This window comes from Arvicanthis niloticus, chromosome 28, assembly GCF_011762505.2.
Source record: "Arvicanthis niloticus isolate mArvNil1 chromosome 28, mArvNil1.pat.X, whole genome shotgun sequence".
NCBI classification, from domain to species: domain Eukaryota; kingdom Metazoa; phylum Chordata; class Mammalia; order Rodentia; family Muridae; genus Arvicanthis; species Arvicanthis niloticus.
The window spans coordinates 14,702,669-14,718,277 of NC_133436.1; the positions used below are offsets into that span (position 1 = coordinate 14,702,669).

At 41.9% G+C, this 15,609-nt stretch overlaps 1 protein-coding gene across 4 annotated transcripts in view; it reads left to right on the forward strand.

Moving 5' to 3' along the window:
• Syne1 (spectrin repeat containing nuclear envelope protein 1) overlaps nt 1-15,609 on the forward strand; it is a 478,529-nt gene that overhangs the window by 321,081 nt on the left and 141,839 nt on the right. For all 4 annotated transcript variants that reach the window (XM_076926749.1, XM_076926750.1, XM_076926751.1 and 1 more), the window contains 3 exons: nt 1,166-1,306; nt 7,737-7,904; nt 8,098-8,259. In XM_076926749.1, the coding sequence (XP_076782864.1) occupies nt 1,166-1,306; nt 7,737-7,904; nt 8,098-8,259 (471 nt within the window). The remainder of the gene's footprint in view (nt 1-1,165; nt 1,307-7,736; nt 7,905-8,097; nt 8,260-15,609) is intronic.

A 15,609-nucleotide genomic window follows, 5' to 3' on the forward strand; every position in this document is an offset into this window, starting at 1 on the left:
CTCCTAGATTATAATGCAGGAGCTGGTTCCTTCATTTGTAGTCACTGCCCAGGGACCAGAGCTAATCTTTAACCCTGTAAACAGTGGTAGCTGCGACTGTTAATGTTAGATTTGGAGTCCAAGGGCTGCCCTTCATTCATGAGCAATTTTGCAATAACACTGACCTACTTCGTGTTTTATTTTGAAAATAATTCCTTTACACCACAGGGACATGAGAGTCATGACATACATATTTAACTGTTTATCCATATAGATATATACATATATTCCAATATATGTGATATATGTTCTAATATATGTGATATATATGTATATATATGAAAAGCTATTATGACAAAAATAAGGAAATTAAGAATTCCAACTTTAGTTTGGGACCAAGAGACTATTTAATCTCCCTTTTGTACCATTATTTCCCTATACCTTTTGCAACTGAGTGTTTTGGTAACTACAGTGTCTTCTGGCAGTGTGTATTTTCCTCACTTATGCTATGCCTCAAGTAATATGTGACATATCCCAAACCCATGTGGCTATGCATGACTTTAGATCAGTGGTGCTCAACCTTCTTAATACTGTGACCCTTTAACACGGTTCCTTGTGTTGTGGTGACCCCAACCATAAACTTATTTTATTGCCACTTCATAATTGTAATTTTGCTAGTTTGTTATGAATCTTAATGTGAATATCTGATCTGCAGGATGCCTGATATGTGACCCCCGTGAAAGGGTCATTCAACACCCCCCAAAGGGGTCACAACCCACAGGTTGAGAAACACTGATTTGTTGCCTTTATCTTCCTGGGACATGTGGAACTTGAGATGTCACAATGGGCCAGGTTTTATTTCATAGACCCCTTTCCCTGTTTGACGCATGATTTCCCTACATATTTTATATAGCCACAAATACACTCAATGAAAAGAGACTCTCTTGACCAACAGCAAAATTCCTGGGTGTGCAGTACCGCCACGGATCTGTCTGTTTTATAAGCACTATCAACACAATCACTTGACGATCAGACTTTCACATACTAACCCAGAGTTAATATGTAAACTAATGGTAGTCATGCCAACCTTGATTAGATCATGAAGTCCTGAGCTGCATCTATGGAGGTTCTGTGCTAACATAGCTAACTGATTTTTATGTCCTCTGGGCTGCATTCTGCGTGGCAGATGACTGCAGGTCGCTGTCACACTCTGCTGTCACCTGTCACTGAAGAGTCTGGGGAGGAGGGAACCAACAGTGAGATTTCCTCTCCACCTGCCTGTCGCTCCCCATCACCTGTGGCTAACACAGAGGCGTCTGTTAACCAGGTACCTCCCACTTGTCCTTCCCACGCGGTGAGCTTTTGGTGGGTGCAGTTCTCCATTTGCCATCCTCATTGATCTGTGGTTATGAATCTCCAGCTTCATCTAATTTGGGCCCAGGGGCCACATCATCAAGTGTGATAGTTACACAAACTATGGTTGTCATGGAAGGTGACTGGCCCCATGTGTCGCCACCTCTACTGAGCTACTTGTGGTGAGGTGAGCAAAAATTAGCTCATGAAAATCATAGCCCAATATCAACAAATTCACCTATGCAAATTAAAGCCTAAAGAAGGTCCCTTTAAGACCTATGGCTTCCTAAAGTAATCAGAGGCAAGGCTGGGGTACTGTATGTCAACGGAGAACACAGGAGCATGATTCTATGACTCAGTTAACATGCATGGAGGTCAGTGGTAAGACTAACCAGGTCCTACTTAAAATAGTCAACCTTGATTCATATTAGACTTTAAGTTTCTATAAAGTGTAGATGTGCCTTGTCATGGGCTGCACTTTTAACATATCTTATACTAAATATACTATATTCTAAGTGGTGTGCCAAAACATTTGGTGAGACATATATGATATAAGCAAAATACTTTCAAAATAACCAAAACTTTTAATGTGTGATAAGCGATGATGTATTTTTAGCCAAAATAAATTTTGACAGGTTTTAATGATGTTGCTAAGAAGTTATGTAACTGCTCATAACTGAGATAATATTGAGAGGAAGCACTAATTAGAGCAAGTGTCTTGTAGACGGCACTATAAATCCATCACTTTAAAAAAATGTTTCATTATGTCACTTTGATTTTAAAGCCAAAGGGTTGAACATGGAACTTCTGAGACAGAGAGAACAACCCTCCGAATAAAAAGGTCATAACATCAATGAGACATTTAGATGATATGAGAGCATGTTAGTAGAGGCTGGTACAGTTCTGGGGAGGTTATTAAGTCATCCACTCACCAGATACATTCTTAGCTGGGTGTGAGGGCTCACACCTGTATTCCTAGCATTTAGGAGGCTGAGGAGGTAGGTTTACCATGAGTTCAATGCCAGCTTCAAAGCTATATAGTGACTTTCCCTCCACCTTGAGTTACAGAGTGAAAAAGCCCAGGCTCAAAACTAACAAATCAAATCAAAAGACCTCTGAGCACGCCAGGCACAAGACTTTCTGCCTTACACACAGAACAGAAAGGTCAACAAGAATTAAATAATGACCAGAGTAATAAGAGGAAATTAACAAGAAAAGGAGAAGTTCAGAGCTCCCTGGGAGATTTGGGGAGCTGTTGCCCAAGTTCTGAATTAAAAATATGAATTACTCATCCTTGGATGATATGGTTTCTTTCCTGTGGTCATGGATGCCACTAGAACCAGAGGAGAGGGACTGTAGTCAGCTGGTTGTATATCGACATGATTACATAATCTTAAAATTTTCAAGTAGAACAATTAATCCTGATCTTGGCACTGCACACTGTGGAAGTATATGCCTTTTCTAATATTTTCTACTTCTGTGCTACATCTTGGAAAACACTTTCGATGTACATGTGAGGCTGTCCAGTACATATCACAAAGCACATGGCACAATTTTCTTGTTGTTCGTTGGCATCCATGATAGATAATCACATCTTAAACTGAGTTAGGTTAGGCTTCCTGTGGCTTAGTTTTAACAAGTCTCCTTGAGCACAAGATGTCAGTTAAATCCCATTATTAGGCAAACATCCAGACAGGGACCTCGCTTAGTAGCAGTGACCTTACTTGAGCTAAGGCAGGCGGCTTGACTTGGAAGATGATACAAAATAGCCAATGGAGCCTTGGTGTTGTTTAAACAAAACTACAGACCACATTAGCTGGCTGAGTAGTCGTGCAGTGTAAATCAGCACAGAGAGAAACAATGGTAGCTTGGGCAGCAATGCACTAGATTTCAGAACTAGTTTTGAAACTCCAGAAGCTTCTGTAGGATGCCCTTTACCTCCAGCTTCCAGACCGCCAACGCTCTATAGCGCAGAATGTACACAGCCATCCGAGGAAGAGCCAGATACAGTTACTTAGAAACATCACATTTGTGAAGGGGGTTCTGTGCTCACTCTTTCTGTAAGTAGATCTCTGTTACATAACAAACAGATTTCCCCCTCACAGTCAGGGTGTTCCCTCCCCTGACTGTGAGAGAGGAGAAACAAGGAGGCGTCCTCAGAGTTTGCCACGGGCTCCTCCGTCTCCCTAGACACAAGCCGTGAGCTGGATTCCACAGAAGAGTTGAGACAAATATTGTGTCATGTCACTGGCCTCCAGGTCAGAAGCTTCATGAGATCACGGCCCTTCAGTGTGCAAGCTGGCTCTCCCTGGGTAATTCCTCAGCTCCTTCTGTGCAAATTGTGCAACACACAGTTACCAGCATTAAACGAGATATGCTTAATTATCACTACTTTTAAGACGGGAAAAACTGTGGATCAAACTGAAGCCAAATTTGTCCAGATTTATTTCCTCGAGCATTGTAAGCTTAGACTTATGAGCACTGAGATACACATTTTCAACAGTGATTGCTCACTATACCAAGCATTAATGGTATCCATCATTTATGGGGCTTCTTAGTGATTTACGAATTGAGTTCAGATAACTCTCCCATAATAGACCCAGGTTCCTCTTCTACAGAAGATGATGGGCTTTCAGCTATATAAGAAACCAGTTGTCATGTGGGCAGGAGCCATATACACATATAACCAAAAATAATTTTTTTTTTTTGGTAACAAATTGTATTCTAGCTCTTTGGGGGGGGGTCTTTATTCATGACTGGGTGTGTCATTGAGAGATTTTATGTTACTTTAAAGCTGGACTTTGTTTTTTTTAAGTTTATGATGGCAGCAATAGGCTCATAGTTTGTTTCAAGACTTCTGTTACTCAGTCCACAGATGGAACCACGCCCACTCCACTGTTCTCTCTTACACATACATACCTACCAAGAACTCATTTCTTAAATTAGGGGAAGGAAGAAATTACGACAGCAATAAGAGAGAACACTTATGTCAATGTACCCACATAAAACTTATAATTTTTATGGAGTGAGCATTATGGAATTTTCCATTTAAAACTTTAAGTTCATGGTTGACTACAGGTCATTCAAAGTGTAGAAAGCAAGAGCATGGGTGACCACTGTGTCACTTCTAATGTCTATGAAGTGAATTTAGGTATGAGATTCATTATGCATGCCCCCCCCCCCCGCCTGCTATTTTGCTGAACATACAGAACATGCTTAGAAAGCAAGGCCTTAGGCATGATGGCAGTCATTAAGGAGCCCACAAGTTTGTGAGCAAAGGTAGATTATGGGGCTGAGAGGGTGGCAAGTGCCCGATAAAGGGAAGCATCATGTAATGGGAGATCCCGGAGGCAGCAGCCAAGCCAGGTGGTTTCAGGTCTGCCCCAGACATGACCCCATTCGCTATATGGGAAGGAAGCCTTGTGAGGTATGTGGAGGATGTTAGGATAACAGGTAGAAGGGACTACCTGTGACAACCTGGAAGCAGAGAGAACATATACCACAGAGGCAGCAACTTCAAAGAGTTCTAGTACAACTGGAAACACTTAGATTGGGAGCGGATGTGGGAGCCACGCTGTGAAGGATGTCTTAGTTAGGGTTTCATTGCTATGAAGAAACATCATGACCGAGGCAATTCTTAAAATATCTAATTGGGGCTGGCTTACAGTTTCATAGGTTCAGTCTGTTATCATCATGGCAGGAAACATGGCAGTATCCAGGCAGACGTGGAGGAGACTCAATCCTGCAGGCAGACAGAGGAGACTATCTCCCGCACTGGGTGGAGCCTGAGTATAGGAGGCCTCAAAGCCCACGTATAAAGTGACACACTTCCTCCAAAATTCCACACCTCCTCTGTGGGAAGCAGCTCCGCTCTCACCATTACAAGGTGGTGCTTGGCATAGGCATTGCTTGAGAGAAAAGACAACTCCATATATGGAGTTGTATGCGCTGAGAGATGTGGTTACCCGATCACCCCACCTCACATCATTGAGAGTGGCCAATCACCAGTGACTTCGTGGCAGCTGCTGATAGGATTAAGGCAATACTTATAAGGGGATGCACAGAGAAGAGAAGAGAGAGAGAGAGAGAAGAAGCTCGCTGTACAGGGATAGCTGAATAAACCGCTGGAAGAAGAACACAGTTGCCTTATTCCACATCGGAAGTAGGTAGCGACACTTCCTCCAATAAGGCTACACCTCCTAATAGTGCCACTCCCTATGGCCAAGCATTCAGGCCACCACAAAGGACCATATAAATGAATTTATGGCACATGAATGAATCAGGACTTTATCCTTTATACTTTATTGTATCCTGTGTGTCATGAGTGTGCATTTTATGTGCGACACACACATGTGTAAAGTAAATTTGGATGGATCGAGACCGTGATGGGGAAAGGAACCAGCAGCCATGTTGCTGTGGGATCAATAAATGTCAGGGACCTAGCTGGAAGCTTCAGCAGTAACAACAGGATTGGGAGAGGGCAACATTCACTCTCAGTGTTGGGTCAATACATAGGATAGGTACGACCTGTTCCAATTTCAGAGCACGGGAGGAAAAGTCAGCTAGAAATCTCCACCCCCAGGCTGATCCACTTCTGCCATCTTACCGTTCTTCTGGCCTGAGACAGGCCAGCCTCCCAGATATCAGACTACTTCCTGCTATTACATTTTCCTGTGTGGCCACAACCTTTCTTTGCAGATTTTCTCAATATGTGATTATCAGCAGGGTTCAGTGTTTTAAATCGCCGTAATTACCTCCAATAGCAGAGCTGCAAAGGTGGTGAGCTTTAAGATAGCAACTGACAGAATGCAAGCACTGCTCCCAGCTTAAGAGTCAGATAAGTGTACATAGAAACCATTAAACACACAGACTTGGGAAAAAGTTCAGTCAGCAAGTGCCTATTAGGAGATCGAGGCCCCAGTCTTTATATAAATGCCAGGCAGGGTGATGCACACCCGCAATCCTGGTAGCTGGGAGGCAGAGATGGTGTGTCCCTGGAAGTCAATGGCCAGCCAGCCAGCTAATCTCAGTGAGTTTTCAAGTTCAGTGACAGACTCTGTTTTGACAAAAAAGGTAAAGGCTGATCAAAGAAGACAGCAAAAATTAACCTCTGACCTCCACATGCAAGTGCATACATGTGAACACACACATGTACATACCATATACATATATACATGCTACTGAAAAAAATAGCACATGGTGTTTTGATACAATGATATACACACATACATATGTATATCAGACATACAAGAAATTAAAAGAGTCAAAACCATGAGTTTTCAACAGTAACTTTGCTAATTTCTCATGTACCTCCAAGAAATCAGTAGATGGATGTTGTGTTTTGGTTTTTGTTTTGCTTTTCAAGACAGGATTTCTCTGTGTAGCCCTGGCTGTCCTGGAACTTGCTTTTGTAGACCAGGCTGGCCTCGAACTCAGAAATCCGCCTGCCTCTGCCTCCCAAGTGCTGGAACTAAAGGTGTGCACCACCACTGTCAAGCCTAGATTGATCTTTTACAATTATTAGTTTCTTTTAGATTTTTCCTACCATTTAATATTTAAAATAACTATATTTTTGTGTGAATAATGCACTCACAAGTAGTAAATTATGGTCTCATTTACAAAATTAATATTTCTAGATCGATTCATTTTTTGAGACAGTCTCCTATAGCCCAGGCTAGCTTCAAACTTGGTGTGTACCTGAGAGTGGCCTTGAACTCCTCCCAATCCTTTCTTCTAAATTTATCTTTAAAACAAGCAAACAAACAAAAATATCCTTTCAATACTTGTTAAGAAATAAACCAATGTTGGGAACTACATTTTGGGAAATGGATCAGGTAAAGCTCATTGCTTTTCTATATTGGTTTAATACAGGCACAGTAGTTAATTGGAGGTATACTAGCTAAATAAAGGTGCCCCAGTTAATTAGAAATGTACTGGGTAAATAGAGGTATGCTGATTAAGTACAGATATACTGGTTAAGCAATGGTTTGTTGATAAATTTGGTTAAATAGAAGTGTACTAGTTAGTTAGATGTTAACTAGAGACATACTAGTTAAATATAGGTGTGCTGGTTAAATAGAAATAAACCTGTCAAATAGGGGCTACTGCATGAATAGTTTGCATTACCATTTTACCAAACATAAAACAAGACGGTACTTTGGCAATTTGAAATATTGGTCTGCTTGATTTCTTTTCATATTGACGAGAATACTAAAGCAATTGTAATGCTCTTGTTATTTTTAAAATCTTTATTTTTGTGTTATTTTCAAACATCTTAGCTTACTGAGTTTATAGTACCCAACAATGAATGTAAATCATAGGCCTTTCTACTGCATGAAGACTGGCCTCCTAAGCACACTGAGCTTGCCTTTCCTTCCCACTCTGACACTGTGCTCTCCACCCAGGACATTGCGTACTACCAAGCTCTGTCCGCCGAGGGACTGCAGACAGATGCTGCAAGAATTCCCCCCAGTGCTGCTGTATCCCAAGAGTTGTATGAGCCAGGACTGGAGCCTTCAGCAACTGCCAAGCTGGGTGACTTACAACGTTCCTGGGAAACCTTAAAAAACGTGGTAAGTCTTTAAAGCGTTGAAATGGTCAAGCTTTTCAGACAGTCATCGCGTTAGTATCTTCTTATGAAATACATGCAGAGTTACACATCCAGGAGACAGTCAGATGCCCTTGGGTAAAGCTGTGGGGAAAGAAATGTCACAACCTTCAAGATAAGAGCAGGAAGCCATTGGTAAGGTCCCTTTTCTTGTTCAGATCAGCGAGAAACAGCGGACTCTCTACGAAGCTTTGGAACGCCAGCAGAAGTACCAAGACTCTCTTCAGTCCGTCTCGACCAAAATGGAGGCTATGGAGATGAAGCTGGGTGAGAGCCTCCAGCCCAGCCGGAGTCCAGAAAGCCAGATGGCCGAGCACCAGGTAAAAATAGCAATCCCAATGACTTCAGCTTCCTGTGTGATGGAATCAGAGTGCACTGTAGCTGGCCTGTCAGGCTCCTGTTGGGGGAGAATAGAGGAGCGGTTCTTGTTAAAGTGAGCAAGATTCCAAAAGGTGGGAGTTGCCACCACTTCATCAGGGTGGGGTCTAAGAGGGAAACAGAGAAAATCAGACCTAGATTCTAATTTTAAAAAACTATATGCGTTGGTGTCGCTTTGGGATTTTTCTGATATAGGTGTCCTTTTTTCTAGTTGCCAGATTGATTTTGTTTAGTTATGAGCCATTGTTTTAAGAATAAATATGAAAATTTTATTCCAAATCGGCCTCATTTGGGAATGATGCCCCAGGCTTTAGTGGGAAGAAATTCTAAGTTTTCATCTTGTGTTGTTCTGACTCCACTCATTTTTTTAAAAGCTTATGTAAGTTAGAGAATGTGTCAAATTTATGTGAAGAAAAAGCTGATCCCATAAATCTAATTTAGAAAGATGCTGTTAAAAATACATCAGCTTAAAATTTATGCTAAGACACACACATGGTAAGTGGGCACTACCAACATGGCCCACGCTCTAGAGTTCCTGAACAAACATGGTCAGTACTTTAAAGTCACTTATGTGGCAAAACTGAGGGCTAAGGATGTAGAGACCCGGGTTCATCTAGGTGCTGAGTCCACACGACATAAGAAAGTGCTGCCTAGTACTAACCAGGACCAAGCAGCATATGACAGCCCCCCAGAAAGCAGAGAGGAGGAATGATGTCTTTAGTTGTTAATTGACCTAAGGCCCCCTATGTTGTTGCATGATACTTCTGCATAGAATTCAGGTTCAGTTCTTAACATCCTTCTGATGGTTTACAACCATGTATAACTCTAGTATCAGGGATTGGACATGTTCTTCTGACCTCTGTGGGTAGCAGACACATAAGTGGTGCATAGATATAGATATATAGATATAGATATAGATATAGATATAGATATAGATATAGATATAGATATAGATATAGATATAGATATAGATATAGACCAAACAGTCCTAGACATAAAAAGAAATAAAAACATTACACATAACCAAACCAAAAAGGCCATGTGTACAGTACATGCCAATAATTCTAGCACACAGGAAATGAAAGTGCAGTCCAGAGCAACCAGGTCCACTTAGGGGGACCCATCACAAAATGGAACAGGAGCTTAAGAGGTGGCTCAGTGGTTAAGAGCACTTCCTGTTCTCCAGAGAACCTGAGTTTGGTTCCCAGCACCCCTCTGAGAGACTCATGACTATTCAATCTCCTGCTCCAGAGGATCAGATGCCCTCTTCTGGCCTCCAACACTCCCCCCCCCCCCCGCACACATGTGGCACTTACTTACACAGAAGCCCACGGACACATAAATAAACAATAATATATAAATCTTAAGAAGAGAACAAAATGTCAGTTTTAGTAGAAGAGAGAGAGAAAAGCGCAACACCACTGCTCTACTCCATTTAGAGTCCACTGTAAACATGGACTTCATGGTTTGCTCACATGTGCTGTCCAGTACAAGTGCTTTCTTTTGCAATACATGGCCTTTCAGTATAAGATAAAAATGCACACATTCCATCTAAAGATAGTGTATTGAGAAATAGTGGTTTCAGGCTTTTGAAACTCTTGTAACTTCTTAGGGTAGATATTAAACACACAGCATAGACCTGTTTTAGGCCTTTGACAAACTACATTTTAGATAGCCTAGAGTTCCCTGCAGTTTGCCCGGCTTGGGAAAAATGACTACAAAGACATACATTTAAAAGTAACCTTGGTTTTATTAGATCATAACGGTCGTGAGGACGGTCTAGCACTCATGTGACTGTAGCCATGCTGTTCTCTCTGACTGCCATCCATTGCCTCACTAGAGCCCTGTCACACTCCAGACATCCCTGTCTGTTCTAGAGGAACCACACTGTCCCTGTCCTTGCCTGATGGTTCTGTTTTCTTTCAAGCAGCCAAAGAGAATATGGTATGAGTTATCTAAGGGTGGTATCGGGGTTATTCGAGAATCACACGTATTATTGAGAACCAGTGATCTGGGAGAAGGTTTAAATAGCTTTATGCTGTCAGGTTTTAGGTTATCTCTACTTCTATTGGAGGCTTATCATCCCTATAATCTAGGTAACTGAATACAGCTCCACCAAGACCCTTTAATGGCCCTTTCAGGATTGATACTCTGCAAGAAAACAGGGCCATGGTGGATCATACCCTAGAGTTCGTTACAGAGCATGCGTATTAGCTCCAAGCAGCACTACCTCCTCCCTGGCCATCATTATTAGCATGGAAATGTATATTGTACATGAAGTAAAATTGTTGCCCAAGGACTTCATGGAGAAAACATAAAATTGAACATTTATCATCTTAGGTGTATTTTTTTAGTATTCATACATATGACAATGTATTTTGATCGTGTCTACCCACACTCAGCCTCTAACTCCTCCCTGAACCTCTTACCATGCCCCTCTCTCCATCACATCCTCTCTTCAGAGCCCACTGAGTTTGGTCAGTAAGGCCTCTCACTGGAGCATGAGCAACTTCACAGATGTCACTTCCACAGACAAATAAACAAAACCCACAGATTCTCCCTGCTCCAGCAACCAATCTGCAACTGCTAAAGGGTCTCAGCCATTGGAGGGAGGGTCTTTGTGATCCCCTTCCCCATCTGTGCTGGAGTTTGAAGGGCTTAGCTGTGAGTTCATGAGGTGCCTAGCAGACACTGTTTCCTAATGGCACATTCTAACCTCTGGCTCTTTGGGCCTTTCTGCCTTCTCTTCTGCACTATTTCCTAAACTCACTCTCTCTCTCTCTCTCTCTCTCTCTCTCTCTCTCTCTCTCTCTCTCTCTCTCTCTCTCTCTGTGTGTGTGTACATATGTGTTCATGTGCATGTGTGAGTGTACACATGTGTATGTACACGTGTGTTTGAATGTGCTTGTGTGTGCTTGTGCATATGTTTGTGTATGTGTTTTTGGGGACATGTGAACATCTGTGTATATGTGCATGTGTGGTTTCACACATGTGAATGTGTATATACATATGTGTGTTTATGTTCACATGTGTGTGTGGGGGGGCGTACACATATGTGTATATAGGGATAGTCATTTGGATGTCCCATTTAGAACTATTTAGGGTGAGCAGCTCACAGTTACCAATTCTCTGAAATCTGATCAGCTAAAATGGTACATTATTGTTAAGTATTATGAATCAGAAAGACAGCAAGTATTTCTCTTGCAATTGAGGCCATGACTTTCTGTCCTTTGCTGGTCCTGAGGGCAGTACCTCCCATCACCACAGTGAGAAGCCATAGCTCAGAGTGACGTGAGTAAGCTAGGCAGCAGGACTTACGTAGCTTATTAGCGGTCTAATGGAGGATGAGGAAACACAGAGCACATGTAACTCAGTGCAATTGTGTATATACCCCACTCTCTAGCACTTCCTTCTTGAGCTATCTTTGTTCACTTTCAACGTCTGTGCCTGAGTTCTACAAATTCTGGGACAAAGCTGCCCACACGAAGAGCTAGCGCCAACACACTATCTAAATCTGTCCCTGGAGTCTGGACCAGTCCTTCATTATAGATCTTCTATTTCCAAATTCCGACTGAACAGTGGTAGAAAAGTCCAGTGTGCTTTTTATACTTTAAAGGCATTGATAGAAATGCCTTGCTTCTTACTGATTTTTTTTTTGCACTCTGTCATAAGGATTATTTCTTGTTAATCTAATTCTTACAAGGTTCCGCTAGACTGGTGGTTCTCAACCTGTGGGTCTCTACCCCTACAAGGGTCACAGGTCAGATATCCTGCATATTAGATATCCTGCGTAGCGCATATTTGCATTGCAGTTAGTAATAATAGCAAAATGTACAGTTACGAAGTCGCCACAAAAATAATTTCATGGCTTGAGGTTAGCACAACGTGAGGGACCGCACTGAAGGGTTGCAGTATTGGGAAGGTTGGGAACCAGTGCTCCAGACTCTTCCTCAATGTGCTTACTCAGTTTGATTGGAGCTTTTAGGTCCCTTTCTCTCCAGTTAGGATCTCCACAATGTATGATGGGCTCAGGGCCCAGTGCAGTTTGTAAGCTGGTGATGTGTGTTTGAATGTTGCACTCTGTGGTTGGGATTTGAGTCTTCTTCTATGGTTATTTTTTTTTTTCATAAATTTGTATCGATACTTGTGAATTGCACATCGTACACCCAAATCCCAGTCTTCTCATATCTGTTCTCCACCCTGTAAACCCCTAAAGGAAATAAAAACAAAAATTAAAACAAACAAATAACAAAGCATCTCACCATGGAAGCTACGGTGTGTCACAGTGTGTCACCCAGTATGCCCCTTTGCCCAGACAGCTTGCAGATGTTCATTGCAGTGAGTCATTGGTCTGGTTTGAGACCTCTGACTTCTGCTACGCTATCAGTACTGGATCATCAGAGACTTCTCTCAGATATCCTGCTGTTGCCCTGAGACATGGAGACTCTGTAGCTTTGGATCTGCAGGATCAGCCCTTTGACATACTCTAGCAGCTCATTGGGGTAGATGTTATGGCAGGCCAGCTCAAAGTCCTGGATCTGGGCCTGGGTAGTAGCTCGGTTTGTCAGCCTGCCAGCTCTCCCAGGCTGCCCAGGTAAGGGGTGGGGGGCAGGCATTTGGCATCTTGGCCACACTCGGCTCAGTGACAGGCGTTAGGATCAATTCTAAGTCTATTTTGTTCTAACAAATAGATCATGGAAACAACTGTACTCAAAAGTATAGACCTGAGGCTGTATAGAGTTACTGTTTTCTTTTGGAATTGAATAAACATGAGTTCCATGTGGCCCTACTATTAAAGGATTGGGCTTGAGTGAAGCTCCAAGTATTTATCTTGAATTAAAACATTAGTGGATTGAGTATCTTAATGGGAGTCAGTATGATTTTCTAAAATGTATTTTATATATATATATATATATATATATATATATATATATATATATATAATATATATATATATATATATATAATATATATATATAATATATATAATATATATATATAATATATATATTATGTATACATGTGTGTGTGTGTGTGTGTGTGTGAGAGAGAGAGAGAGAGAGAGAGAGAGAGAGAGAGAGAGAGAGAGAGAGAGAATCATATAAGAAATAACCAGAACGAACAACACAACTCCTTGTTAATTAAATCTCAGTGGATTTGGTTGGTCAGGGGTACAGTAAAGTCACATATATATAACATGTGCACCGATCAAATCCTCCTCCCTGCTCCTTCCCCTTTCTCAGATCCCTTTCCCAACTTCTAGTGATCTCTAGCCACCTGTCTAACTCTGTTCCTGTCACTCACATGTCCTCTTTATCACAAGTCAGCACCATCCCAAAGAGAACTCCCGCTCCCTCTCCTCAGTTTGCATCAAGTAGTATGGGCCAGCTCCTGGCTGGCCGTGAGCTCCTCCGAATTATGAGACTGAAGGTGTGTTTGACTACCAGGTGGATTTCTTCACATATTACAGAACGAAAACCACATAGCAAAATTAATTCAAGCATACAACTCATTGACATTTTAAATGGCTATGTCATACAAGCACCACCTCTATCTGTTTGTAAAATGTTTTCATCACCCCAAATAAAACCTCCCCAGGTGTCACTGAGCTTGGATGCTGGGAGAAGTTGGGAAGGGAGGATTGCCTTAGCAGTGCAGAACTGACAGTTCCAAGGAGCCAAACCTCTTACTATTCAGAGGAGAGAATGAGATAGAAATAGAAGCCAGTGACTTCACCACACTCCCGATTAGCCAAATCAACCGAGGTTTAATGAGGATTTGTGGTTTTTTTCTTGCTGGTCATTTCTTTTATAATTTAGGCACCAACTCTAGTATGAGTTACAATTAATTCACTTAGATGTATTGAACATCCCCTAGGCTAACATCCAGAAGACTGGCTTTTTATAAATACGTGATTTGAAAGTACGTGGTGAGAGTCAGCAGCATGCTGCAGAGAAAACAGAAATATTACTGTGAGCTCTATAGGAAAGGGGGTGGGGAGTAGGTTAAATGACATCTAGCCTGCATGTAGGCTGAGAATTGGGATAATAGCAGGTGGGTGGGAGGGATCGTATGTACAGCTGTGGAAAGGGAGGAGAGTGAGGCAAGGGATGAGCGTCGTTTAAAACTGCAGACAAGGAGAAAATCGAAGGAAGCCAGTCTACTTATACAGGAGGTAAAGTCTGAGCAAACAATACAGAGTTTATAGTTTTTGACAATTGGGTCTTCAGGAAGTGATCACAATTAAAAATGCATAAAAATACTTTAAATGACCGGGCAGTGGTGGCGCATGCCTTTAATCCCAGCACTTGGGTGGCAGAGGCAGGCCGATTTCTGAGTTCAAGGCCAGCCTGGTCTACAGAGTGAGTTCCAGGACAGCCAGGGCTACACAGAGAAACCCTGTCTCAAAAATCCAAAAACAAAAACAAACAAACAAAAAAAAAACTTTAAATGAACAATTAAGACAGTCTATAAATTCAATGAAATCTCAGGCCACACCTATAAATAATGAGGCAGGGATTGCACATTCAAAGCCAGCCAGGGATTATATGGCTTGATAAAAGATATTGCAAATATAAGAAAACCATATCTCAAAAAGAACAGAAGTTCCAGTTGGGTGCAGTGGCAAGGATATACAAACCCAGACTGTGTCAGGCAGAAGCAGGAGAATCAGAAGTTTGAGACCATCCTCTTACACAACAAGTTGTAGGCCTGATCTGTGTAGACCCTGTTTCAAAACAAACAAATGAATAAGTAATCCTCAACCCCCACCCCCAGGAAGGGAGAAGATGGTTAAAGTTAAAAAATAAATCCTACCACTTAGAGCACTTGTTCTCAACCTTCCGAATGCTGCATCCTTTAATACAGTTCTTTATGCTGCAGTTACCCCCAACCATAAAATTATTTTCATTGCTATAAGTGTAATTTTGTCACTGTTATAAATCATAATGTAAATATCTGATATTCAAGAGATCTGATCTATGACTCCTAAAGGGGCCTGCGCCCACAGGCTGAGAACCACTGGCTTACGGAGACTTACAAAGCTCTAAGGATGAAAAGAGAGCCAGCATCCTTTGCACAGCAGTAAGCTTCCAGGAACAGATGCATTTGGCTCATAGCAAAGATTATACTGTAAAACTCTCTAGAGAGAGACAAGGAGAAAGGGAGGAGAAGGGAGGGGCAAGGCGAGAGGGAAGGGTGGTGGTACACCTCCATTTGTACTCAGGCTGGAAACAACGGAGTGTGGGAAATCAAACTGGACTATAGTAGTAGACAGAAGTACGAAGGTAGCA